Raw genomic sequence first — 27,698 nt, forward strand, 5'->3', positions numbered from 1 at the left:
TTAATATTTTATTTTTCTTTAATCAATCTGTATATTACATAAGTTTTACACCTAGTAATCTAATAAGTTAGAAGAGACTTACTTATAGATTTTGATTTATTTTCAGTATAACACTTTGATAACAAACATTTTTTTTAACTTATACCTGTATAAATCGTATAATAAGCTAAAAAAACGTTTAAATAAGATCAGCCAAACACCCTTTAAATAACAAAAATTTAAATAACAAAAAGAGACACAATTTAAAAAAAATATAATGACTAATTATGACCATGATCGTTTAATTTTTTTTCATTTCTGTAGAAATAATGATAAGTTTGGGGAAAGTGATAGATCTGTAACAAAATCTTATCAAAAACCCCAAATTGAAGCAAAAGAAAAACTCACCAAGGAAGTAAAGAGCACCACTACCACACACATATATATTACATTATACATATTTTCATAACTTTTCTTTCTAGCGTTTTCGATTTCCGTGTCCAGCAAGCATCCATTGATCGGAGGTTTCTTAACCTACGGGCAATTGATATCCGTCAGTTAACTGTGTCTCACTTCCTTCACCTACAATCTTGATTCTAATGGCTTGTTTTTAAGCTATTTTATCCTCTTTTCAATCGGAACAACAGACACCCAGAAGTTCGATTATTGTTATAGATCGAAAAAAATCAGATATGGGTCATGAACTGATCGGCGTAGCACCGCCGTCAGCGGCTGCGGCAACCCCAGCTCCACCACCGCCGACGTCTCTTGCACCTGGATTTCGGTTTCATCCCACAGATGAAGAGCTTGTGATGTACTATTTAAGGCGAAAGGCGTGTGGTAAGCCGTTCCGGTTTCAGGCGGTGTCGGAAATCGACGTCTACAAATCTGAGCCATGGGAACTTGCCGGTATAAATCTCTATGAGGTTTTGGTGGGGGGATTTCACTGATTTGTGGTTGGATATTATCTTTTGCTTTTGGTGTGATTGCTTTTTATCTATTTGTTTTTGGATTTTATTCATCAAAACTTTATGCAAAACTTACTTAGAATTTCAATCATTTCTGCAATTACTTTTGACATTACGTTTTCAATTTCTTGTCAACCAATACGAACAGAATGAAAAAGATGCAAACTTGCCCAGAAAACCCGGGGTACATTGATAAAGAAAAATGTTTTCTTTGAACTTCCCCCAAATTTTCAAGTAATTCGAGTTTTATTCTTCAAGATAATTGTGGACATCAGGGATTCATATCAAATATCTAAAAAAAAATGCATAAATCTGATTCACTTCACTGTAATTGCCTATGGGTATTTCAATTTCAATTACATATCACTAACTTTCTTCTACACTTTGTTTGACTTTCGACCTATATATATTGGTGTACAAAGCTTCTACATATTACAATATCTAGATTGTATATCGATCAAATCTGTTGTTGATATTGTGTAATTTTCATGGTTCTTTTAGACTTTTCACCATTGAAGACACGCGATCTAGAATGGTACTTCTTTAGCCCTGTAGATAGAAAGTATGGCAACGGGTCACGGTTGAACCGTGCAACCGGAAAAGGTTACTGGAAAGCAACCGGAAAAGATCGATCCGTCCGCCATAAATCAGAGACAATCGGGATGAAGAAAACACTCGTCTTCCATAGTGGGCGGGCCCCAGATGGCAAGAGAACCAATTGGGTCATGCATGAATATCGTCTTTTGGATCAAGAATTGTTGCGTGCAGGAGTAGCACAGGTTTCAAAAATTCATTTATCTATATCTATATCTATGTGTATTATGTAATGTGTTCCATTTCAAGATTTTTTATATGATTATTGTTTTTGGGGGAGAAGGATTCGTTTGTGTTATGTAGGATTTTTCAAAAGAGTGGGTTGGGCCCACCGAATGGGGACCGTTATGCACCGTTTCTTGAGGAGGAATGGACCGATGATGCCGCCCTCATGGTTCCCGGTGGTGAAGCTGATGATGATTTGGCCAATGGTGATGAGACACGTGTCCATGGAAATGACATCGTACATGTATTGTTTTGTTCGTTGACTTGTAAATTTGATATCAAGAGTCTAAGATTTTTGAATGTTGTTTGTTACTGTCCCACATCAGCTAGACACAGTCTCATCTGTCAGTCTGTATATATATTTAACGGAAGTGCCCAACGGTGGTTTTGTTTAATGCAGGAAGATTCTGCCAAAAAGATTGTTGATGAAATCGAGGAGCCTCAAACAATTCCATTTGTTTGCAAAAGGGAAAGATCTGAAGATTGTCCTTTGGATTGTGAACCTGAACTTGAAACATTCTCTTTGTTCCACAACAAGAGATCAAAGCCATGTGATCCAAACTCAAGCAATGCAAATGGTTCAGAAGATTCAACCACAACAAGTCAAGATCCAAGAAGAGCTCTCTTGGAGTTCCCTCTGCTCGAGTCGATTGAAGCAAAACAATGTCACCAGCCAACTACTCTGCCATCTTTTGACGCTTCTACCCTTGAGAAATCTGTGCCTCCAGGGTATTTAAAGTTCATAAACAACTTGGAGAATGAGATTCTTAATGTTTCAATGGAGAAAGAGACTTTGAAGATTGAAGTGATGCGAGCCCAAGCCATGATCAACATTCTTCAGTCACGAATTGAGGTTTTGAGCAAGGAGAATGATGGGTTCAGGACTAGTGGCTAGGTACCTTTTTTGTTTCTTGTAACATGTAGCATTTTCATGGTTTTGTAACTTGTTATGTTGAAGAACTGTTGGCATGGCTATTGATAATGGCGTGTGTCTGTGAGTCTAAGTCTAATAAAGTTCTGTGTTGAGACTGGTTTCATTGTGTTTGGCTTTTTCTTTCTTCTAGTTTGAAGGTTCAGTTTTCATTTGGAAATTTAGGGTTTGGGAGTTTTGATCCACATCCGAATTTCCTTGATTAAATTGATGTTGTAATGAAGTCTCTAGCTAGTTATACTCGTTAGATTGTCTTTGTCACTTCGTTTCTAGTCCACACTTACATTGCTTGGTGTCTGAGTTTGGATGTTGTTTTGGAGATTAAAAGCTCCAACAATGGGGAAATTAGAATTTTGGAACTTTTCATATGAAATTGATACTTGAATTAGCATTAGTTTGAGTTCCTAGACGCATTTTGATCTAATGAAACTAGCATTAGTTTGAGATTTTCAACTTGCTTAAGAGTTTTGATGGAGTTATAGGTTGTTCTATGACTTGCTGTAACATGTGGTCTGTTGGAACTTCATAAAAACACCATATATCTAGTTTGCAAGGCCTATTTGATTCATGTGGGATGATGATTTCTTAAGTTTGACTTGAGGATTTTATTTCATTTTGAAGTAACATCTATTGTCATAATCAATTTTTTTGAGGGTTCTAAACCGTTAAATCACCATATATGAATCATAGATCTTATTTAATAATTGTTTCTAAAGATTTGGGAGAAGTATTTAGATGTTAATATTCATTTAGGCCCTTTAGAAATGGACCAAAGTAAAAAAAATAGTTAAATATTTTGCATTTTGCCGTTGTAATTGGATTATTGTCTTTATCCAATTCTATCCAAAATTTTAATTTTTGGATTACTCACTAGACTCCTAATTTTACTATTTTAATATGTATTCTGGTTGAAAAATTAGTGAACATTATTGAAATATTAGTTTTTGGATATTTAAAAACCTTGTAAATTTAGAGTTAATTGCATGCAAATTTTATGTATTTTAACTATTGCTTTTGATTCATTTGTTTCACACGTAGGACCTAACCAATTTAAAGATGTTAATTATTCAACCATTTAAGACCTAATTTCTGTAGCAATTATTGTAAAAGTTTAAATATTATCAAAAATATAACCAAAACAATTCTAGTCAATTGAGAGGTGTTTCATTTGGTATCAAAGTTTTGGTTTAAGTGTACTAGGTATTTAGAATAGTGTTTATGAAGAAAAAGACAAATCAAGCTAATAATCCCATTACTCACTTTCTAAGATTTACACAAAAATTACCATAGCCATGATTTTCAAATTTGGCTCTCTGCACAATCTCAGTCATCTACGAAAAGAATAGGTCCCAAAGCTAGATTTGAAAAAAAAAATCAACTATTTTTATTTGCATATGTTATCTATTCAAATCTAGATTTTAATATGAGAACTTCCTAAGACAATAAGTAATTAGGTTCCACATAAATGACCTAAATTATAAGAAAATTTTTGTAATTCGATATATATTTACCTTTGAGTTTGATACAAAAGATATGTGCTTTAGTACATTACAAAATAAAATAAAATAAGTTGGATTCAAGAATGTTTGGATAAGATGAAATTAAGATGAAAAGAGTGATAAGCATCAAATAACCTCTTATATAATGTTGTGTAATAACTAAACGACTATTAGAACCTTATGTGTTCAATTAAAAATTTGATCTTATTATTTAATATTAACATATGGAAATCCTATATACATACAACTGAGTCATATTACAGATAATTATTATACTAAATAAATAAATAGTGTTGATATTAAGACAAGAACTTTAGTATGTTTTAGAATAGAAAAAAAAAGTTAAACTTATCATAATCTCATAATTGTATTCAATTATTATTCAATTATATGTAAGCTAGTCATAATTGTCTTCAATTATTATTCAATTGTATGTAAAGCTAAGTCATAAGAACCATGATACTTTTAGTAGATTTATCATATGGAAATGTTTAACAAGAGTTAACTATCCTAGTGTGAATGAAGAGGTCGAATAAACTTTTATTCTTCTAACTTCTTCAACCTCAAATGCATTTAAGAAGCAAGTTTTTGTAGCTTGTAGATTTAGTTCTTCGCATATACATTTAAACACAAATATAATATAGTGGATTGTTATTTATACTTCCTACCTAAACATTTAAACACAAATCTTAAAACTATGACATCCCAAAAACATTCTACCAGGGTTCTTGTTAGTTCAAATTGTAAATAATGGAGCTTCAAAATTACAATAAAACCTTTAGATTTCACCATTTCATGCCAACCTCCTCCTTCTATAGATTGATACATATGATATGAAGAGGTCACTAAAAAAAGATAAGAAATGTTCAATTATGTTATCTTGAACTTCTTAAATTAACCATTATTATCAGCTTCATTCTATCATTGTGGTCATCAAGAAAATAAAATTAAAAATTACATGATTAGGACTTTAAATTGTTGATTGTTCCTTCCATTTGCAAAAAATAAAAAAAATGAACACATGATTAGCCTTAATCCAAACTCCACGAGTCGACTCATATGACCGTGTGAGTCAAGCGAGAGACGTGTGAGTTGTGACTGCACAAAACCCATTTCTTCCCGCAAACACCAAACATATAAGAACACGGCGATCAGATTTTTGACAAAGTAAAAAATTTTGGTTTTTCCCAAATGGAGCTCCTTCAATGGCGAAACCCGCACTGAAACCAGTAATCAAGACTTCTCTTGTTATCTATATTTGGTTCAAAAGCTCGATTTTCTCTCTCTAAATTACAACCAAGAACCCTAGCATCATTCATATATGGCATTATCGATTGATTCCACACCAGTAGCTTCTTCACTCGCTCCTGGGTTTAGGTTTCATCCAACAGACGAGGAACTCGTACGGTACTATCTCAGGCGCAAGATTTGCGGTAAACCCTTCCGATTTGACGCGATTTCTGACGTTGATGTCTACAAAGTCGAGCCATGGGATCTTCCAGGTCAATCCGCTCTTCCCTCTTTTTACAGTTCATTCTAATTTAGGGTTATATAACAGATCAGTCAACTATGTTTTGTACTCTACGGATCGTGTTGCGAAATTGAGCTTTATGATTGTTGTAGGGTTTAAGCTTTTAAGAGTCTAACATATCCGCTTGTGTAATTTGGTCGATTTTGGGGTATAGATTTGTCCAAACTGAAAAGCAGAGACCTGGAATGGTACTTTTTCAGTGCCCTCGACAAGAAATATGGGAATGGATCGAGGACAAATCGAGCCACTGAAAAGGGCTACTGGAAGACTACTGGGAAAGACCGAGTGGTTCACCATAGGTCTCAACAGGTAGGGATGAAGAAAACTCTGGTGTATCACAGTGGTCGTGCTCCAAAAGGTGAGAGGACAAATTGGGTTATGCATGAATACAGACTCATCGATCAGGAGCTGGAAAAGGCTGGAATTATACAGGTGACTATAATTTTTTGATTCTTATGGCTTTAGTATAATATAATCTTCATATTCTTTAGTTTTTCTTCATATGATTCTGTCATGGTGTCTTTTGTGGTTTTGCAGGATGCATTTGTCCTCTGTAGGATCTTCAGGAAGAGTGGTTCTGGACCCAAGAATGGTGAAAAATATGGGGCACCATTTATTGAGGAGGAATGGGAAGATGAAGATGAGTCTGTAGTTGTTCCCAAACAGGAAGATTGTACTCAGGAATTGCCTGTTGATGAGGATTCGTATCTAGATGCTAATGATATTGAGCAGGTTTGTAATTTCTATGAAGAACATTTTAATTCAGTTTGCTTATATCACATGATCACATTATACATGACACTTCAATATTTCTATCCTTCTTCAAATATTTGTTTCATTTGCTTTCAGATTCTTAACACAGACATGCCAGTGGAAGATGTTCCTCTCCCATTAAACTTCAACCAGGATGATTACAGTAATATCATCAGCAATTCTGATGAATCTAATAAGTCATTTGATCCACCTGTGCAAACTGTGTTCCATGAACATGTTGAAGAACAAAGCAATCCCATGAATTTTGACATTGATTACTTGCTTGATCAACCATATTTTGATGCTACTTCTGATTTCCCACTTGATGAAACCTTATTCTTTGAAGCAAATGATCTCAAAGATGATGTCAACACCGATTCCGGCCTCGACATACTCGATGAATACATGTCATTCTATAATTCCGATCTCGACAACTTCCAACCAACTTTTGATTCATTACAAAATGACAACATTGCCCTCGACTCATCTTCAGTTCTCAAGGGAACCCATCAAGAACAGAACAATGATAAGGATATCGCCTCCTCTTCAAAGAAAGAGCATGCAGATCAAGAAACAGGTAAAAGGGTATTTATGTAATCTTTTTAACTGGTTTTTGTTCTTTAGTGTATCAAAATCAAATCTTTTTATTGTTGGTATACAGATATTGCATACCCGTTTCTCAAAAAGGCAAGTTACATGCTGGAGAATATTTCTGCTCCACCTGCATTTGCTTCTGAGTTTCCTGCAAAATACATGGCTTCTGGTTCTCATGGTCAAAGCTCGGTCAATGTCACTTCTGGTATGATCCACATCAGCAATGTTTCATTTGGTAGTGGTGCAATGGACTTTTCATTGGGGAAGAACACTCAACTCAATATTGTTGTCTCATTTGGAGACATGAACACTGGGAAGGTGAATTCGGGTGGGTCCCGCAGTTGGTTTTACTGTGGGCTTCTGTGGATTCTGGTGGCTTCTTTGAGCTTCAAGATTGGGAGTCTTGTATGTTCCAGGTCATTTATGAGTTAAGTCACCACTCTATTTATATATATACTTTTCTGACCTATATATATAAGATACTTTATTTTTCTAGTTTAAAAAAGAATAAGTATTGTGGAATTGTGACGCTCCAATTACTTTGTTGAGAACATTAGAATTATGTTGGGGGTTTAAGATGTTATACGAATATAGATGAATGAACTTTGTTTGTTTTTGTTTATTTTTGTTTATTTTTGTTGTTGTAATCCATGATGTTTTAGTACCTTTGGTGTATAAGAACAAACTTTGTTTGTTCTTGTACATAATGGATTACATGAGAATTATTTAGTATAAGGTCAGATACATCAATTAACAATGTTTCTTGTATACCTTAAAATTTAAGATAACTAATACACCGAAAGTAGGTAAACAATTTCCCTTTTGTTTAATAAAGTAACAATCTATTATGTAGGTTAATGATTTAGGATGGTTTTGTGATTTCATTTTGAAGTTAAAAAAGACTTTTATCTAAAAGGACTTATTGACTTATGAAGGTAGAACAAGAAGTTTTTAAAATATCTAAAAAGACTTATTAACTTATGAATATAGAATAAGAAGTTTTTAAAAAAGTGTTTGAATTAGTTTTTTAGTGGCAAAATCAAAAGTTAAAAAGTATTTGACTTAAAATTGTTCTGCCAACCATCGGATTAATATAGTTTAATACATATCGATGGAAGACAAACGGACAACAAGCTGCGCCGCTAGCCCTTTCTGGATGACAAACTAATTCTTTTGAAAACAACATATGCGTATCTAGAGATATGACATTAGAATGCATGACCTGTTGGATTCTGTTGAGGAGCTCCACCGTTTCTGGTGCGAGAAAACAAAATGTATCGAATGCAAAAGGTATAAAGAAATGTTGATTTTCTATATATGCATTCTCATGCTTGGCCATTTTGCACGCAGAGGCTTTCAAAACGGCATGCCTAACTGTGAAATTTCCGCTCCTCAAACCGACGAGAGGAGAGACCCCAGTAAGATTCACACATGCGTGCTTCCCTCCTACGTATCCAAAAACCAAAATGTCCGCCGGTCTAAGTGTGGATCTTCCATCCTGCGAGTCTAATTGTTTTATTTATTTATAAATCTTAATAAATTATAAGTCATTTCAAAAAGTCACAAATTATTACTTCTTAAAAACATTTTTTTCAAAGGGTAAACAAAAAGTTGTTTTAAAAGTCCTTATTAGGTATCCAAATATATTTTTTTTAGCTTATTGAATTTTCAAGAAGTCGATAACTTAAAAAGTTATTTTTAAATGAACACACAGACACCATCTAGAAGCTTGTTTGAAATAGATTAATTGAATAAAGGTTAATGTTTAAAAACTTGATTGAAATAGAATAATTGAATAAAGATTGATGATTTAGAAGCTTATTTGAACTAGAATAACTTAATAAAGGTTAATGATTTAGAATCTTGTTTACACTAGAATAATTTCACTCATATGTATTTGATAGAGGTCAAGTATTGGAGTAATTCACATTTAGAGATTACTTCATTGATTACATAATAAATAATTCTAAGATGATAATATCTTGAGTCACAGTGTTAATATTTTGGGGTTCTCCAACGTTGTTAATATTTGATAGTTATAATGGAATATCATATGTGTCATGATGAGTGGGCAAGGTCTATGTAGTTTATATTTATGTATTCTTTCTCACTTGTGGCTATGGTAGAAATGATATTGATGGGCCACATTTATGTATTCTTTATGACATATGGCTATGGTAGAAGTGGTATTCATGGGCCTCGATGATTTCGAGCGTGTTCGATAAAATTAGCTGTTATCGGGTAGCTTGTAGCGGGTAACTTGTAGTTTGTAGCGTTTTATTAAACGCTACATGAAGTAGCACTTGGATTTGAAGTGTTTTGTTTAAACTAAACGCTAGAAGCTTGTAGTGCCGAACAAAACTTTTTGTTCAAAACGGAGCGTTTTGTCAAACGCTAGAAGCTAGAAGCTCTTAAACGCTCCGTGCCGAACACGCCCTTCATGTATGACATACCCTATGGTGACTTTGGAGCAATGGTATATTGTCATACTAATAATTATAAATGATGTTATATAATTGTTGTGTCATGTGCAAGTGAGAGTCTTAGGAGATATGTCCGCTAACACAACATGTTGGTATCATTAATGATGATGCATGAACCTATTGAGTTGCATACGAAATACAACCTAAGTTCCAAACGAGCAAGGACAATCTTATCGGGGATTTATTTATTAATTAAGTGTTTATCCAACTAATTCAAGAATCTCGACCCTTAAATATTTAGGTTTCCAAATATTTGGTTATGTATTTGGATTTCGAGAAAACATTTTGAGATTAGAAAAGAATTTACTTTGACACACATAAACTATTCAAGTCCCACTATAAGGAAATTAGTCGTCGAAAAGAAAACACTATGCTAAACAAAAACTATTCACTATACCTCCATAATAGTCGTGCGCTGCATTACGCGGGTACCCCACTAATATGTGTGTGTGTTTATATATATATATATATATATATATATATATATATATATATATATATATATATATATATATATATATATATATATAATATCACGTTTTATCTAAATCTATATCTTGAAATTCAAATCTTTGTATATATTAAAAAAGAAACTTGATGACATCACCGTCAACAATTAGGGTCATTCATTTTGTTTCTTTGATTAATTTCATCCATTGGATCATTTTGATGATGTCATCATAAAATAAAAATATAAAATAAAACAAATATTAACTAAGTTAAGTTGACTACATTTGGAAAATTGAAAACTTATTAATGGTGACTGAAAATTTTAATTAGAATGTTTTAAAGTGGAATAAATGTCAGCATAATTGTCAAAACATAAATATGATTCATTCCTTTTCAAAATCAAGTAATCTGTATGTACCTTTCATAATTATAGAATTTGAAAAAAAATCAAAATAGTATGATATGAATCATAGTATTAATTTCTTCATATCCTTTCCAAAATCGTTGTTCAAAATTATTTATAAGTATAATCTCATTCAGTTATCATAATTTCGTGAAATCTGGACTTTGCAGCATCACGTTCGAATACCAGCTTCATAAGGTTAACAATTTTTTTTGATTTACTGACTAATTTCTTACATCTGAATATAGTTTATGTGTTTAGTATATGTATCAATGGCTTATTAGTGGGTTTTTGATAAACAAATATTCTATTCTCTCTCTCTCTCTCTCTCTCTCTCTCTGTGTGTGTGTGTTTGTATGTGTAGTGTGTTTGGATTGGATTCTATATTTGGACTGGATGAAGTAAAATTCAGTTTAATTAGTTATGTGTTAATTGGATTGGATTATGTGTTTGGATTGGATGAAAAAATAAATAAAGAAAAGTAAAAATAAAGTACTTTCCCAAAGGGTTTAATGTCTACATATGTTATTTCTTCAAAATGACTTATTTAGGCTTGCTGTAAAAACTACTTATAATTTGAATGATTCGTATATTCTTTAATATATGTGTGTGTCTGTGTTTCTCAATCAGCATATGCATTTTTGTCCAAAGGTGAAAAAAAGGAAAATGTAATTTTGATATTGTCGTATTATACACTTATTGTAAAAATGACATAGTTACCCTTGATGTGTGTGTATGTTTGTGTTTCAGTGTGTGTGTGTGTGTGTGTTTGGATTGGATTATGTGTTTGTATTTGATGATGTAAAATTCACTTTAATGAGTTATGTGTTTGGATTTGATTATGTGCTTGGATCGGATGAAAATAGAAATAAAGAAAAATAAAAGTGAAGCACCTTCCCGAAAGGTTTAGTGTCTACATATATTATTTCTTCAAAATTACCTATTTACCCTTGCAGTAAAAACTAATTTTTTGGGAATGATTCATATATTTCTTTAATATATGTTTGTGTATGTGTATCTCAATCAACATATGCTTTTTTGTCTAAAGGTAAAAAAAGGCAATGTACTTTTGATATTGCCTTATTATACATACTTGTTGTAAAATGATTTGTTTACATCAAAATGATAATGCATGTGTTATCATCCTCCTATGTATGACAAAAATCAAAACTTGGGATGGTAAAAATATTTTTTTTATTATAAATGTCAATGTCATGACATTAATATTTTATTTATAAGATAAATTAATTTATAACCTTAATTGTTATTGCCAGGTCAGCCTTACGTAAGTATCTGTTTGTTTGGTCGAGATTGCATATTAATGATGACATGTCTTACATTCTAGAATTCAAAAATACGTATGTCTTTTATCGTTAATTAATAGCTTAATGTTTGTTTTTCCTTATTCTTAATCATTAATTATTTATATTGTTTAACTTCTTCATTTTTTCTTCTTATATGTATTATTGCTGATATGGATTTGAATGTTGAGTCTTCCATTAGTACTACACAACTTAACATCGATACTATTGTAGCCAAGACATATGATTCCTACCTCCGTTTTCCCATCAAGAACAGTGATGGTATTCCACATTACAATGAAGTGTACTTAACAATATTAATATTTTTCCATTAATTTTATAAATTTATGACGCATAACACAATGAATATATATATATATATATATATATATATATATATATATATATATATATATATATATATGATTTTTTTTATATATTATATAAAAATTTTATGAAATAGGAAATTGGTTTGTCCATCATTGCTACTGTCATCGGTTTTGATTTAGACGAAGGATGGTATTCTTTTTATTGTCGTGACTTTTCAAAAAAAGTAAGTAAGAATGTGTTGATACTAAGAGCATCTACAATGGTAAGTCCCATAAGAGAGTTGAATGAGGTGACAAGTCCATGTGTTATTCAATGGATGAAACTCTACCATTGTGAGATGCCACATTGGCATTAAATGGATTTTGAGTTCAAAGGTCATTGAACTCGTCAATGGGATAAAGGAAAGTTTTAATTCTTAAATATTTACTATAAATTACATTTTGTAACATTCTATTGAACTTTGTAGAGTTCAATGCATTGTATAGAAAAAAATAATAGAGTTGTATGAATTGTAGAAAGATGATGTGGCAATCTATTGAACTCTATGAAGTTGAATGCATTGTGGATGCCCTAATGCTGAACCATTTACTTATGATGCTTGTGGTGGAGTTTCTTATGTTTACAGCAAGTAAGTTCATTATTTTACATTTTTAAAGTTCTTGTGCCATTAATCTATATTCAAATGTTTCCAATTTTCTTTCATTGTGCATTAAAGTGTCACTTTATAATTTTTAGGGTCAGGGTCATAATTCGTGTTCAATATGAAACTAGGTCTGCTTCTTTTGTATTATTTGACCGTCATGTTAAAGATGTTATTCTCCGTGTTAATCAGTGGCTAATGGAAAAGATATCAAATGTAGCGTTAATTTTTTTAATTGTCAACTTATCTCTTATTTTGTTTTATGATATTCATTTTGTTTAATATATGTATTGAAGAATTGAATAAATTCATTTAAACCCATTAATGCATCCAGTTCTTTTTAACATAAAAAGTTGTCTACAAATATGTCCTTCAACGATTTGTATTTTTTATGCGTTCCCTCCCGTTTAACTCGGGTTATAATCTAGTTAGCTAGATAAAGATCAAGATGTATTGTTTCTCCCTTTTGGATCGATCTCTCTTTTGGCCATTCCATTCTCTTTTTTTTTTCTCTCTCTCTCTCTCTCCCTTCTCTCTCATTATCATTTTATATGTTACTTACACTCCATCTGAAATCTCCCCTTTTTTAGATTTTTCTCTTAGTCAACAGAAAAAGTAAGAAACCTCACTTTTTTTTGTTCTTTGGATATTAGTAAGAACAATTTTTTATTTTGTGGTGGAATAGCATTTTCAAGGAATAAATAGTTGATACTTTGGGGGTGTGAAACAACAGAGGAATCATCATTTGGGTTCTAAAGTTCATCCCTTGTAGACCAATCTTTCTTTTGGTCGCTCCCCCTCTCTCTCCAACTGAATTCCACCATTCTTCTGGTTTTGTTCTTAGTCAACAAAAAAAAGTAAGAAACCTTGTTGTTTATGTTCTTTAGTGCCGGTAAGAATAGTTTTGTATTACGTGGCGGAATATAATTTTCAAGGAATAAGTACTTGATACTTTAGGGTATGAAACGACATAGGAACCCTCCTTTGGGTTCTAAAGTTCATCCTTTGTAAATGCACTCTTTTAGTTATTCTTATATTTGTTTTTTTGTTGCTTATAATTCAGTGAACATGGATCTAGGATGTTATGTGATGGTCAATGATTTAATTCTATCATTATGCATTTTGGATCATTACATTCCAACAAAATTAAGCTTAGGAATCCATTGAGCTCTATTAAAATCTTGAAATCAGTATTTCGCTCAATGAAAGTCACTAGTCACATGTTACAGATTCATTAGCTCAATATGAGTTTAGGAAACTTAAAACCAACCCATTAAATTCGTTTATAAGAGTTTTTCTTAGTTTTTGTGGTTTGAAACTTCCCACAACATAATTTGATTCCAATTCTAACTTGCAATGAAGGAAATAAAGCTAGAGTTGCATCATTAGAGTATAATCAAACCCTAAACTCTATATATTTAGACAAATCCATTGTAAAATTGGATTTTTAAACCTCTTAGAGTTTGATATTAGATTTGGAAAGAATGGAGGGGAAATGGCTACCTTCTTCTTAGGTAGATGTGGTTTCAAGCTTCTAAAATTCTAATTTAACTCCAGTCTTCTTAGTTGCTTCAAAACTTGCTTCTAAGCCCTCTTTTGACTGTACAACTCATTCAAATGAGGGGAAGTGGGAAGTATAGGGGCTAATGTTCAAAAGTGTGGGTACTTGACATATTTAGTCCCTTTAGTTCTTATTTTGCTCATTTGGCTACAAAATGGTCCCAACACTTCACATATAACTTCTACTTTACTAGATTAACCCCATATATTTAGTCAAATATTTAACATGACCAAACCTAACTAAATCAAAGCCACACTTAAGTTCTTGGATTTATCAAATTTAATACCTCAAACTTAAAATTTTTATTTACCCCTACATACCTTCTAATAACTAAATTATATATATATATATATATATATATATATATATATATATATATATATATATATATATATATATATATATATATAACCACATGATTGTTTGGCAAATATGTTGGCAAGTGCATCCCAAATACTTTTGCAGGTTTCATAACAAGATATACATGGAACAAGGGTGGGTTTTATGGTTCCAAAAAGTGATTGAAAGAGAAGTTTGTATTACTAGATCCAAGACGTGTGAGAAAGGTTCGTGGTGGTGTCTATTCAAATGAGACAATTCGAGATGGTGCTGGAAATAACCATCCAGAGAGTAAGGAGGCTATACCCAATGGAGTAGCTTCGATTTGGAGTTTCCAAGACAAATAGTTAGTGGTTGTGAGTTTGAGGATGTTGTATATCAAACTAAAAGACACGCAAGGAAACCGACAAATAATATTATGAATTATATGTCAAGAAGACTGTCCTGTTATTGGACGAACTAAACACAAGACAGAAAAGTAAAACCGATCTGTCTGCACAGATCAGATTCAGCTTTCAGATTATTTATAGGTATTGTAACCCTAGAAGGCATCAAACGGGCCCCCATAGGCCGGCCCCAACCAAGCAAGCCGTTTCCTGACCCTTCTAGAATACCCTGACTTGGCCTCAATCGCGCCATTTCGCGCACTCGCAGCGTCGGCTAGTGCTAGGCTAGGCGCGCGCGTGGGCTTGGCCTAATCCTTTGATCCACTAAAGCCTTTGAAGGCTTACCAAGGGAATAGGCTTATAAACCTTCAAAAGTTTCTTCTCTCCACCAATGTGGGATACAAAGGAAATTGCCAACTTGCAATTCCTTTATATATAAAATTCCAACATTGGTAAGGTTGATAACCACTGTGGAGTTGCGGGATCATCAACATTTGGAATTGTAGTTGAAGCCATTGAAGACATCCTTGAGAGAATAGGAAAGTAAATTGGATTAGAGCTAGACATAAACTTGCTCGAATACCATATGGATAAGAGGGGAAATTATAAAAGAAAAATTGATTATCCTTTATCAAGATGGATATATAATACAAATGTATGATATCAATAAAAAACATAAATGTAAAATCCTAATTTACAGATGAATTGGGTCGTTTGAATGAGTAGTTAATAAGATGAGATAAAATCTCATATTTATTCTTAACGAGACTATTTTTCGGGCGGTTTGGAAACTTAGAAACGGTATTTTGTTTATGTAATTGAAGGCCTTAAAAGAATATTTGGAGGATGACATACACACGATGCTTTTCTTGTGGGAAAATTCTTTTGAAAGCTTGTAACATGTAAACTTGTCGTCTCTTGCTAGTTTATTTTATTTTTTATTATTTTTTATTATTTTTTTTATAAATATAATACCATTTGCCTTGTTAAAAAAGCATTAAATTAATGATTATTGCAATTATTATATTACCATTCGCCTTGTTAAAAAAAATCTCAAATAAATGAATATTGTAATTGTTATATTATAAACCTATGGGTGTAAAATATCTTAAGGGATAATAACTTAGGAGGGTAATTAAGTTTCTAGTTTATCCGTATTAGGTCACTAAAGTTTTTTTTGTGCGTATTAAATCAATGTGATTGTTATTACCGTTTAAAAATAGTCATTTTTACCGGTTTCTTCATGTTTAACCGGTAAACATGACTATTTTTAAACGGTAATAACAATCATATTGGTCTAATACGCACGAAAAAAAAACTTTAGTGACCTAATACGGACAAATTGGAAACCTAATTACCCTCCTAAGTCATTAACCCAAATTTTAAAGACATTGAAAATATATGACCATCAACAATAAACTAGTTCGTTTAGAACTCGCGTCGTCCCATATCGACCAGAAGAAGGACATGCTACTCCTCTGTATGGAGAAGCTCTTCATCTATAGTCGTCCCTTCGGGGACATCCGATAAAATTGGAACGATACAAAGAAGATTAGCATGGTCCCTGCGCAAGGATGACACGCACAAATCGAGAAATGGTCCAATTTTTTTTAAACCCTTCGTCATTTTCTCTGAAACCGTAATTCCCTTTTCAAATGCTAATAGAGTTCAATTGCAATTCTTACGTTTCAGTAGATGAACTACTGAAGTCATGAGACAACATGTGGATTCCATGCTCAGATTGATCTTCTTGTTTATGTCTTCAACCATTTGTGGCAAGTAAGGGTGATCTTTCTTTCTATAAAGTATCATTTAAGTTTTTTACTTTTCCTATCATTAAGTTTCATGCTTTATAAACTTCCATTTATGTGTTGTATGTAGTTTGTATGTGTTTGTTTATGTGCTGATTTTTTATTCATTTTGCAACTTCAGTTTCTTAGTTCATGTTATGGTTTTGCTGTTTATAAAATAATTGACAATAGGCATCCTTCGCAAGTCCCTGTTGGTTTTACATTTCCATTCGTTATTAAATGTAGACATTGACGGGAGGTATCAAAGTGAGATTGTTTTTGTACATATGGATGTGTTCATGTAAACATTTAAATGACAAAAAATAAGTTATTGATAAAATGTTGCATATTTATGTAATGAAGATCATTAATCATATGAGTTTTTGGACTTGGAAATTCTGGAAGGGTTGTGTGATAAGTTTAAATGGAAGCAACTATTTTCAGTCAAATAAGTCAGTCACATTGATTAGTTAGCATGTTTTCTAAATAATTAGGGTTAATGACTTAGGAGGGTAATTAGGTTTCCAATTCGTCCATATTAGGTCACTAAGTTTTTTTTTTTTTTTTTTTTTTTTTTTTTTTTTTTTTTTTTTTTTGCGTATTAGACCAATATGGTTGTTATTACCGTTTAGAAATAGTCCTTTTACCAGTTTCTTCCTGTTTAACCGGTAAAAAAGACTATTTTTAAACGGTAATAACAACCATATTGGTCTAATACGCACAAAAAACCTTCGTGACCTAATACAGACAAACTGAAACCTAATTACCCTCCTAAGTCATTATCCCAATATCTTAATTTGGTTGTATCATAGGAGTTGATTTTTATGTGTATGATTAATGAACTTCTTGAGTGAACGAATTATCTCCATAAAACTAAATATGGACGTCAATGCCTATTCCCATCGGAGCAAACTGGGAATATGGAAGCTTGTACTTGAGAATGTTCAATGGATTAAGGGGTGTTTGAGAATGTTCTTTAAAATGACTTAAGTGCTGTTTGTTTTTTCTAAAAAAACCACTTCTGACCACTTATTGTTGTGCCGCGCAGCATTTGGTCCTTCGCAGCTGTTTGTTTTTTTAGAATATTTCTGACTTAAAAACTGTTGCGTGTGTGCTGCGTGACGCAACACTTTGACCATATGTTTCAAACATCTTGACACCTTACTTTAACTTATTGCAACAATTTGCAGATGTTAAAAAAACAAATAGACAATTTATTATATGCTATAGCCGTTTGGCCCCCCTCTTCTGTTACAAAGGATTGCAGAGGTGGTTCGCAGACTTCAAAAATTTTCGTTTCGAAAAAACAAATGACACCTTATCAACACTTTTATAAAAGTCAATAAAATAAAAATGTGATGTGTCTGGTAAATATGACTTTTTAAGCAAAAAAAATGATTTTAGAAAAACTAGGAACAATCAATGTGTTAAAAACCGGTTTTTTAGTTGAACCGGTAGGGTGACCGGTTCCCGGTTCAACCGGTTTGACCGTCGGGTCAATCGGTTCTATAATTTTCATATTTTTTCTTATTTTCGTACACATACATACATATATAAATCATGAATTTGACGTTACTAGTTCAAATATTAAAAATATACATAAAAATAAGTTGTAGATTAATTCAAATACATTAAAACAACACATAACCATAAGTTTTAGTATTTTAAATCAATTCATATACGTCAAAAATAAAATAAAATATAATACTGAAACAAAATATAGTTTTAGGGGGTGTTTGGATAGGAAAAAAAAAGAGGTGCTTATTGCTTATTCTCACAATAAGCTAACTTTGAGTGTTTGGATAAAATCCAGCTTATTAAGCTAAATAAGCTAATTTTAATAAGCATCTCTCACCATGCTTATTGCTTATTGCTTATTCCCACCACAAATGAACTATAAGCAATAAGCTAATAAGCTAATCCAAGCACCCCCTTAGTATTGACCTTTAGACGTTTGCAAAATGCTATGTACGACCCATACATCCATCTTCCAAGAACAAGAAAAGGCCATATATACATCCTACATATTCGTTTCATTACTTTTTGAGGATTAGGTTTAATGGGTAATGGGGATGAACGTTGTTTTAACATGAGGAAGCTGAGTTAATAATGATAACTGCATTTAATATAAATCAATTGCATTTTAGTACTTTAAGAAGTTCAATTTTATGTAACCTTTCAAGTACCCCGAAATTTGAACGACTGGAGGCACCGGTTTCCAAAGAGGATCGACCATGTATTAATAAGCTCACACACCTTACATTTCCTTTCACTCATGATCGTCAAATGGCTTCACCTCAACACCTATCAATCATGGAGAAGCTTCCAAACGATATCTTATCAAACATATTTATCCGTTTATTGGCAAAACAGCTTGCTCAAATGAGGTGCGTCTCTAAAACTTGTAATGATCTCTTGTCTTCACCCTCCTTTGTAAAATCCCATCTCGATCATTCACGTCATAAAAACGATGAAATTCTCTTGGTCTTCTACCATATGTTTTCTTTCCACTCTAAACCATTCACAACACACCCCTTGCGATCTCCCTATCTCGAACTCACTGATTTCATAAAACTCCCGACAAATCTCCAATCTGAATGTTATCGTCATGGTTATGTTATTGGATCCGTTAATGGCCTAATATGCTTTCAGTATGGACCATATCTTGATGGAGACTATTACATTTGGAACCCTTCTCTCTCCGCTTTATTAATTCTCCCACCAAGTGATATGCCAGACTATGACTATGAGGATCTAAATGGCGTTTTTCCTCGGTTTGGGTATGATCCCACAACCGATGATTACAAACTTGTGAAACTTACATGCCTTGACTATGAACCCCCCAACATATTGTGGCTAGTTGAAGTCTATAGCATGAGAAAGGGTGTTTTTAAGTTAATTACTCAAAGTCCTCCATCGCATATTACAAGAATCAGATATAATCATGAAGTATGTGTAGATGGTCATAATGGTCATCTTCATTGGTTTGGTTATACGGAAATTGGTCAGAACCCAGTTGCGATATTGGCTTTTGATTTGAGTGCAGAGACATTCCATGAGATTTATATTCCTGATTTTTTACTTGATAACAAGTTGTACTATGAGATATCTTTATGTTGGAATAATTCAGAAATTAGTTTTGAAATGGTCTTATGTCATGTTTTTTTTGTGTTTTGAATAATTCAAAGCCATGTTGGCAGTAGAGTCCTAGTCTTATGCAAGTAGGGGTAGTTGGAGTCTTTTTAGCATAATTCTCAGTTTAAATAGTTCTGCAGTAGACACGTTGAATGTACTCCTTCCCTTTCATTTCAGTGAATAAAAAGCTTCCAGCTTTGAAGTATTGTGCTTTGTTTTTTCTTTGTTACTATTCCATTGTTAAATAGAGGTTGCAGGCTTGTGTAAAGCCAATAGTTGGTATCAAAGCACCCCTGGCACATGCCCAAGTATCAACCTAGAGAAGAAGAGATGGCAGGCAGTGGCAGCAATGGGAATGGTGACAAAGATGGGCAAATCACCCTGCACTACCCGATGTTGACAAGAAGCAATTACAGTGCGTGGGCAATCAAGATGAGGGTTTTTATGTTGGCCCAAGGTGTTTGGGATGCAGTAGAACCCAAAACTACTAACACCCTTGTTGAAGCAAAGAAGGACAATATGGCCTTGGCTGCCATTTATCAAGGGATACCTAAAGATTTGCTGATGACATTGGCGGAGAAGAAGACTGCCAAAGAAGCCTGGGAAGCTCTAAAAGTTATGTTTGTAGGGGCAGACATAGTGAAGGTTGCAAGGATTCAAACACTCAAAGCTGAACTTGAAGCCATGAGTATGAAGGAAACGGAAAGCGTTGATGATTTCACCGGAAAAATCATCAACACAGTCAGTACACTACGAACCTTGGGAGATAAGGTAGAAGAATCTCAAGTTGTGAAGAAATTATTGAGGGCAATTTCGTCCAAAATTCTTCAGATTGCCTCGACACTCGAGCAATTTGGAGACTTGGAATCAATGTCCATTGAAGAGGTGATCGGGAGACTTAAGGCGTATGAAGAACGGATGAAGATCTCATGTGAAAGCGATGATCGGAAACTCTTGTTGACTCACAAGGAGTGGTCCGATAGAAACAAAAAGAAATCGGAAGGTGACTCAAAACAAAGAGCAAGTCGAGGTGGTTTCAGTGGTTCACGTGGCGGTCGTGGCAGAGGAAGAGGAAGAAACGGAAGAGGCCGTGGTGGTCGCGGTGGAAGAAGCGGAGCCCATCACCAAAAAGGAAGTAATCCTACTGCATCAAGTAGCCACGACAAGAGTGACATTCAATGCTATAACTGCCAGGAGTATGGACATTATGCATCTGAATGCAAGAATCCTCGAAAGGAACGAAGCCATGAGAATAATCTGATCCAAGAACTTCATGATGACGAGCCTGCCCTGCTGCTGGCAACATATGAAGATGAGAGCTTTGTATTATTGAATGAAGAAAACCTTAGCCCTCAATTGAGAACCCATGGAAATCCAAAGAAGTTATCCTGCACATGGTACCTGGACACAGGTGCCAGTAATCATATGACTGGAGACAAATCCAAATTCAAAAACTTGAATGAATCAATTCATGGTTTCATGAAATTCGGGAATGAGTCTAAAGTAAGGATTGACGGCAAAGTCTTAGTTGTATTCAGATGCAAAGATGGTGGTCAACGAAGGATGAATGAAGTTTACTACATCCCTGATCCGTGTAGTAATATAATCAGATTGGGCCAACTAGCTGAGGGTGGAGATGAAATAAGGATCAAAGATCCATTTTTGTGGGTCAAAGGTTCAAAGGGAAAGTTGTTGATGAAGGTTAGAAGGTCATCAAATCCCCTTTATAAGATAGAACTGCAGGAAACCAAAGGCATATGTTTGACTGGTGAAATTGATGACCAGTCATGGTTATGGCACAAACGAATGGGGCATGTAAACTTTAATTCAATGACGCTGATGATATATAAGAAGATGATCGAAGGTGTGCCACAAATAAAGATTCCCTCACAACCGTGTGAAGGTTGTTTGGTGGGAAAACAAGCAAGAGATCCATTTCCAGCTCAAACGAAATTCAGGGCAAACAAGAAGCTGGAGTTGATCTATGGTGATTTATGTAGGCCAGTTACTCCTCCAACACCTTCCGGTAATAGATATTTCATATTGATGGTTGATGATTTTAGTAGAGTGATGTGGGTGTACTTGTTGAAGTCTAAAGATGAAGCTCTACAAGTGTTCAATAACTTTAGAAGCAAGGTAGAAACTGAAGCAGGGGAGAAAGTGAAAGTGTTCAGAACTGATCGTGGAGGAGAGTTCTTATCAAAGGAATTCACGAAGTACTATGAAGAAACTGGGCTGGAGAGACAACACACGTCCCCCTACTCTCCACAACAAAATGGAGTGGTAGAGAGACGTAATCAGACTGTATTGGAGATGGTGAGGTGCAACTTAAAGACAATGTCTGTGCCCAATGCATTGTGGGGAGAAGCTATATCATACTCTGTTTATGTCTTGAACAGAGCTCACATGAAAGCCTTGAAGAATATGACACCTTATGAAGCATGGTCTGGGAGAAAGCCACATATAGTGCATCCCAGGGTGTTCAGTTGTGTAGCCCACATGAAAATTGTCAAAGGGCATTTGAATAAACTAAAAGATAGAAGTATGCCCCTGGTTCATATTGGAATTGAAAAAGGCTCGAAAGCATACAGGCTTCTGGACCCAGATTCAGGGAAAGTCTACGTGAGTCGAGATGTTGTATTCGAAGAAGAATGAAATTGGGTATGGGAGAAAAGTCAAAGGATCAAAGCGACACCTGGAGTATCTTTTACAGTCGAAGGATTTGATTTAGATGGTGATGGTCTTTACGATGAGGAAGAATGGGCGCCGGACACACCAGGTCAAGCAACTGGATCGGATCAAGGAAGTGGGTCATTTTCTAATTGGCCCAATAGTGAGCAGTCACATATGTCGGGTTACCCACAATCAGGCCCACCGGGTAGTCCGATATCGCCAAATACCCCATATACCCCACTCGCACAAGGTGATCCCATTACGATTGACTCATCGCCTCAGGCAGCGACTCCGAGCACCGCTTCTAGCTCTACGGGTGGTGGAGCTCCAAAAAGGTTCAGGCTTCTTACCGATTTGTATGAAAGCACGCACGAAAAATTTGTACCCTCTGAAGACCTTATGCTGATACGAATCGATGAAGAACCTACATCATACCTTGAGGCTAGTAAGAAAAAGGAGTGGCAAGAGGCGATGGATGCTGAATTAGCCTCAATCAAAGAAAATAATACCTGGAAATTGGTCGATCTTCCAAAGAATCGTAAGGCTATTGGATTGAAGTGGGTCTTCAAGTTGAAAAAGGATCCAAGTGGAAGAATTGTCAAGCACAAAGCCAGAATTGTAGCGAAGGGGTACGTCCAGAGGAACGGGGTCGATTACGATGAGGTATTTGCTCCTGTAGCTAGAATTGACACAATACGCCTCATTCTAGCCCTAGCAGGTTCAAATGGGTGGAAGGTTCACCATCTGGATGTCAAATCAGAATTCCTAAATGGAAATCTAGAAGAGGAAGTTTACGTGAATCAACCTGATGGCTATCAGAAGAAGGGCGAAACTCACAAGGTGTACAAACTCTCCAAAGCCCTTTACGGGCTCAAACAAGCTCCCAGGGATTGGAATGCTTGCCTGGATCGACATCTGAAGAATATTGGATTCACATGGTGTGCCCATGAATACTCTGTCTACACCAAGAGGTATGATGAACATGTCTTGATTGTAGGAGTGTATGTAGATGACTTAATTGTCACAGGAAGCTGCCCTAAAAGTGTTCAGTTGTTCAAGAAAGAGATGAACTCCAAGTTTGAAATGAGTGATTTAGGATTCCTAACCCACTACTTGGGAATTGGAGTAAGTCAAAAGGAAGATGGGATCTCACTGAAACAGGAATCCTATGCCAAGAATCTACTTGCCAAAACATGTATGCAAAATTGTAATCCCACAAAGACTCCCATGGAACACAAGCTGAAGCTTAAGAAAGAAGATGAATCTGAATTGGTGAATCCCACAGAATATAGAAGTATAGTTGGTGGGTTGCGGTACTTAACTCATACCAGGCCAGATATAACCTTTGCTGTGGGAATTGTAAGTCGGTTCATGGAGAAGCCAACCATGAATCACTTACAAGCAGTGAAGGGCATTTTTAGGTACATAAAGGGCACTCTGAATTTTGGTTTGAAGTACTCAAAAGGAAAGGAAAGTGTCACACTAAAAGGATACACCGACAGTGATCTAGCTAATGATGTCAATGATCAAAGAAGCACAGGAGGGATGTTATTCTACATGAAGGAGAACTTGGTTACATGGGACTCACAAAAGCAAAGGTGTGTGGCACTCTCCACCTGTGAAGCAGAATTTATGGCTGCCACCATGGCAGCCTGTCAAGGAATTTGGCTCAGGAGATTACTCAGTGAGATAACCGGACAGAAGTAGCCACCTGTTGTATTGAAGGTTGGCAACAAATCCGCACTAGATTTAATGAAAAACCATGTCTTCCACGGGAGGAGCAAGCACATAGATATCTGGTTCCACTTTATCCGAGAATGTGTTGAGAATGGGGACATTTTGGTCTCTCATGTTTGCAGCAAGGAGCAGAAAGCAGATGTCCTGACCAAGTCACTGGGAAAACTAAAGTTTGAGGAGATGCGAAGTCTCCTTGGAGTAATGAAGGTATGATTTCTGAATTAGGGAGGAAAATGTTGGAATAATTCAGAAATTAGTTTTGAAATGGTCTTATGTCATGTTTTTTTTTTGTGTGTTTTGAATAATTCAAAGCCATGTTGGCAGTAGAGTCCTAGTCTTATGCAAGTAGGGGTAGTTGGAGTCTTATTAGCATAATTCTCAGTTTAAATAGTTCTGCAGTAGACACGTTGAATGTACTCCTTCCCTTTCATTTCAGTGAATAAAAAACTTCTAGCTTTGAAGTATTGTGCTCTGTTTTTTCTTTGTTACTATTCCATTGTCAAATAGAGGTTGCAGGCTTGTGTAAAGCCAACACTTTAGGAGTTTTGGTTGGAAAGCTTTGTGTGATGGCAATGTTTAGACATGGTGAATGTAAGGTGTGGGTGATGAATGAGTATGGGGTGGCTGATTCGTGGGTAAAACATCATGTCTTTTCAAAGTATCGTGGAGGTGTATCTCCGATTGGGTTCACGTTACACAATGAGTTTATCTTTGGACTTTGTGACAGACTAACTTTGTACGATCCAATTGCAGAAAAGGTTAAACACTTTAAGATCAAATATACAAAATGTGGTCATACTAAAGTTGTTGAGTATGTGGATAGTCTTGTTTGGGTTGCACCAACCAAGCATAAGATTAGTTGCCGCAAATTTTCTCGATTGAAGTTTTGAAGAGGCATTAGTGAGATAGTGTATTTGCTAAAGAGCTACAGAAGCCAACACGTACAACATGTCTACTTCTACTATCTTTTGTTATGACTTACGACTACTCTGCATGATGTTTTGTTTCTTATATTTTAGGTTTATGTCAAGTAATTCCTTTTTAGTCCATTGTATGATTGAATCTATCATGTTTTTTCTTGCCAGTATGATGTGTTTGACATTGTGGTTCAGTTTTGTTTTCTTTTGTGTTATGTTTGATGTTTCTAATACTCCTCTTAAGCATTCATTAAATGCTTGTCTCTTTTTCCCTTACTACTTTTGGATTTTCAAAAGCTAATCAGAACAGTATCTACTCAGTTCAACAGAATTAACACAAAACTTTACATTTCATCAAAAGTTTTAATTAACAAATTCAACAACTACGAAACTCAAAACACGGACGAAGCAAGAATATACTATATTTATTGTTCGATTGGATGTAATGAACATTCCGAATATGAGTCAATGAAGGCAGCGATCAAGTAACCCTTTTCTTGTTTCTAAACTAGTCTAATTACAAAATATAACCTATTAATATCGTTTGCTTGATGCTTGCTATAGTCCAAAAGTTGCACTTTAATCTTACATCTTTGACTTAACTGCTAACAAGTCCCTTTTTCTTTCTATCAACTTGACATCTTCGGTCCAAGTTCTACTAACTATTTCCAATGTCAAGCTTTTTTTCTACTTTGAACAACTTATCAACTTTGGTCCTTCTGTCTTTGCATCGGCTTTCCCTTTATTTCATATTATAACGCCTAAAAAAATAAAGTCAACATAGTCATGTTTTCATTTTTATATGATTTTAGTAGGAATTTGGTAATTTGCCTCTGAAAGTTACTAATTTGTTTTACTCTATCTACTTGTGGCATTGCTTGAGAAGTAATTAGAAGTTCATGGTTTTAATGTGTCATTGTCGCAAAGTTGAAGGCTAAATGTCTGTCTTTGCAAGTTTTTGTAAAATCCTAAAAATAAAGGCAAAATTTTCACTTTTCAAACCAATCCAAAATTCATAATATCATAAAACATAGTTTCCAATAGTTATAAAACATGAATCAAAGTGTCCCAAAAATCATAATCACAGATGATGTGCACGATCAAGCCTTTGTCTTTCCCCTGTCATTTGAAGTATCTGAAATCATAAATTCAAATCATAAGTCAAAGCTTAGTGAGTTCCCCCAAAGTATCACACAAAACAAACATACAAGCATGCATATCGGGTCCTCGGTCATTAGATTGGATTACCCTGGCCCAATCAATCATCAGACTGGAATGCCTAGGCCTAATCGGTCATCAGACTGGAATACCCCGGCTCAATTAGTCATCGGACTAAAATGTCTCGGTCTAATCAGTCATCAGACTGGAATTTATCGGTTTGTAGGCTACCAGACCAATCAGTGCAAGGATCCCGAATGGTCTGATGTATCAGGGATTTAGTTTACCTCTCTTTCCAAATCGTATCATCCCTTTCCAAGGGGAGACTTTTAATAGCACTCGATCACCCACCTGGAATTCCAGAGGCTTTCGCCTTTTATCTGCATAACTCTTTTGTCGGTCACGCGATGCTTGGAGTCGTGCTCGGATTTGGACTATCTTTTTCGTGGTTTCTCGAATAATCTCGAGTCCAGTGAGTGTGCTGTTGGGCGTTTGCCCTTTTGCCTGCTGGGTGTCTCCCACCTCAGCCCAACAGAGGGGCGATCTGCACTTCCAGCCATACAAGGCCTCAAAGGGAGCGACTCCTATACTCGTTTGGTAGCTATTGTTGTATGAGAATTCAATTAGGGGCAGGTGAGTATTCCAAGCTTTTCCAAAGTCTATTACACATGACCAAAGCATGTCTTCTAGAGTTTGAATGGTTCGCTTGCTTTAGCCATTAGTCTGAGGGTGGTAGGCAGTGCTCATATCTAGTTGGGTTCCCAAAGCTTTCTGGAGCGACTGCCAAAAACGAGAGGTGAATCTGCTATCTCTATCAGAGATAATAGTTATGGGCACCCCATGGAGTCTTACTACTTCTTTCATGTATATTCGTGTTAGCCTTTCCATCCTGTACTTCTCTTTTATTGGCAGAAAATGGGCGGATTTGGTTAATCGGTCAACGATCACCAAGATAGCATCCATACCGTCTGCCGTCTTGGGTAATTTGGTTATAGGATCCATTGTTATCCTCTCCTATTTCCACTCGGGTATTTCGGGTTGCTGAAGTAGACCAGAGGGCTTTTGATATTCCACCTTAACTTTGGCACAAGTGAGACACTTACCCACGTAAGTGGCAATCTTCGCTTTCATATTCGGCCACCAGTAATGTTTTCTAATATCCAGGTACATCTATCGGAACCCGGATGGATAGAGTACCTTGTTTTGTGAGCCTCATTAATTATCACGTCTCGGAACCCACCGAATATCGGTGTACAGATCCGGTCCGTAAGATAGTAGGCTCCATTTTCTTTATCATCATATTCTTTTCTATTCCGCGCAA

At 34.9% G+C, this 27,698-nt stretch overlaps 3 protein-coding genes and 1 non-coding gene across 4 annotated transcripts; all 4 read left to right on the forward strand.

Annotated features, from left to right (window-relative positions):
• The first annotated feature begins 363 nt into the window (after window positions 1-363).
• Window positions 364-2,803, forward strand: LOC111911146 (NAC domain containing protein 52). Its single transcript, XM_023906937.3, has 4 exons — window positions 364-888; window positions 1,449-1,726; window positions 1,825-2,010; window positions 2,167-2,803. The coding sequence occupies exons 1-4, from the start codon at window positions 672-674 to the stop codon at window positions 2,659-2,661; spliced, it is 1,176 nt and encodes a 391-aa protein (XP_023762705.1). The 5' UTR covers window positions 364-671; the 3' UTR covers window positions 2,662-2,803.
• A 2,499-nt stretch (window positions 2,804-5,302) lies between these two features.
• Window positions 5,303-7,696, forward strand: LOC111911145 (NAC domain-containing protein 53). The gene is made up of 5 exons (XM_023906935.3): window positions 5,303-5,698; window positions 5,882-6,159; window positions 6,265-6,459; window positions 6,577-7,057; window positions 7,142-7,696. Exons 1-5 carry the CDS (start codon window positions 5,518-5,520, stop codon window positions 7,504-7,506), a joined length of 1,500 nt encoding a protein of 499 aa, XP_023762703.1. The 5' UTR covers window positions 5,303-5,517; the 3' UTR covers window positions 7,507-7,696.
• Window positions 7,697-16,474: 8,778 nt separating this feature from the next.
• Window positions 16,475-16,577, forward strand: LOC111911168 (U6 spliceosomal RNA). The gene has a single exon (XR_002856780.1). It is a non-coding gene; the product is annotated as a U6 spliceosomal RNA (small nuclear RNA).
• Window positions 16,578-19,043: 2,466 nt separating this feature from the next.
• Window positions 19,044-19,934, forward strand: LOC111911165 (F-box/kelch-repeat protein At3g06240-like). Its single transcript, XM_023906956.3, has one exon. The coding sequence runs from the start codon at window positions 19,044-19,046 to the stop codon at window positions 19,932-19,934; it is 891 nt and encodes a 296-aa protein (XP_023762724.3).
• Window positions 19,935-27,698: the final 7,764 nt, after the last annotated feature.

Source organism: Lactuca sativa, chromosome 8 (assembly GCF_002870075.4).
Source record: "Lactuca sativa cultivar Salinas chromosome 8, Lsat_Salinas_v11, whole genome shotgun sequence".
NCBI classification, from domain to species: domain Eukaryota; kingdom Viridiplantae; phylum Streptophyta; class Magnoliopsida; order Asterales; family Asteraceae; genus Lactuca; species Lactuca sativa.

What these genes read in the sequence shown, in the direction of transcription:
- LOC111911146 (XM_023906937.3), top strand. Translation starts at nt 672, where the DNA reads ATGGGTCATGAACTGATCGGCGTAGCACCGCCGTCAGCGGCTGCGGCA. An exon ending in TGAGCCATGGGAACTTGCCG is followed by an intron (nt 889 to 1,448) that starts GTATAAATCTCT and finishes TGGTTCTTTTAG; the next exon opens with ACTTTTCACCATTGAAGACA. An exon ending in TGCGTGCAGGAGTAGCACAG is followed by an intron (nt 1,727 to 1,824) that starts GTTTCAAAAATT and finishes TTGGGGGAGAAG; the next exon opens with GATTCGTTTGTGTTATGTAG.
- LOC111911145 (XM_023906935.3), top strand. Translation starts at nt 5,518, where the DNA reads ATGGCATTATCGATTGATTCCACACCAGTAGCTTCTTCACTCGCTCCT. An exon ending in CGAGCCATGGGATCTTCCAG is followed by an intron (nt 5,699 to 5,881) that starts GTCAATCCGCTC and finishes TTTGGGGTATAG; the next exon opens with ATTTGTCCAAACTGAAAAGC. An exon ending in AAAAGGCTGGAATTATACAG is followed by an intron (nt 6,160 to 6,264) that starts GTGACTATAATT and finishes GTGGTTTTGCAG; the next exon opens with GATGCATTTGTCCTCTGTAG.
- LOC111911165 (XM_023906956.3), top strand. Translation starts at nt 19,044, where the DNA reads ATGGCTTCACCTCAACACCTATCAATCATGGAGAAGCTTCCAAACGAT.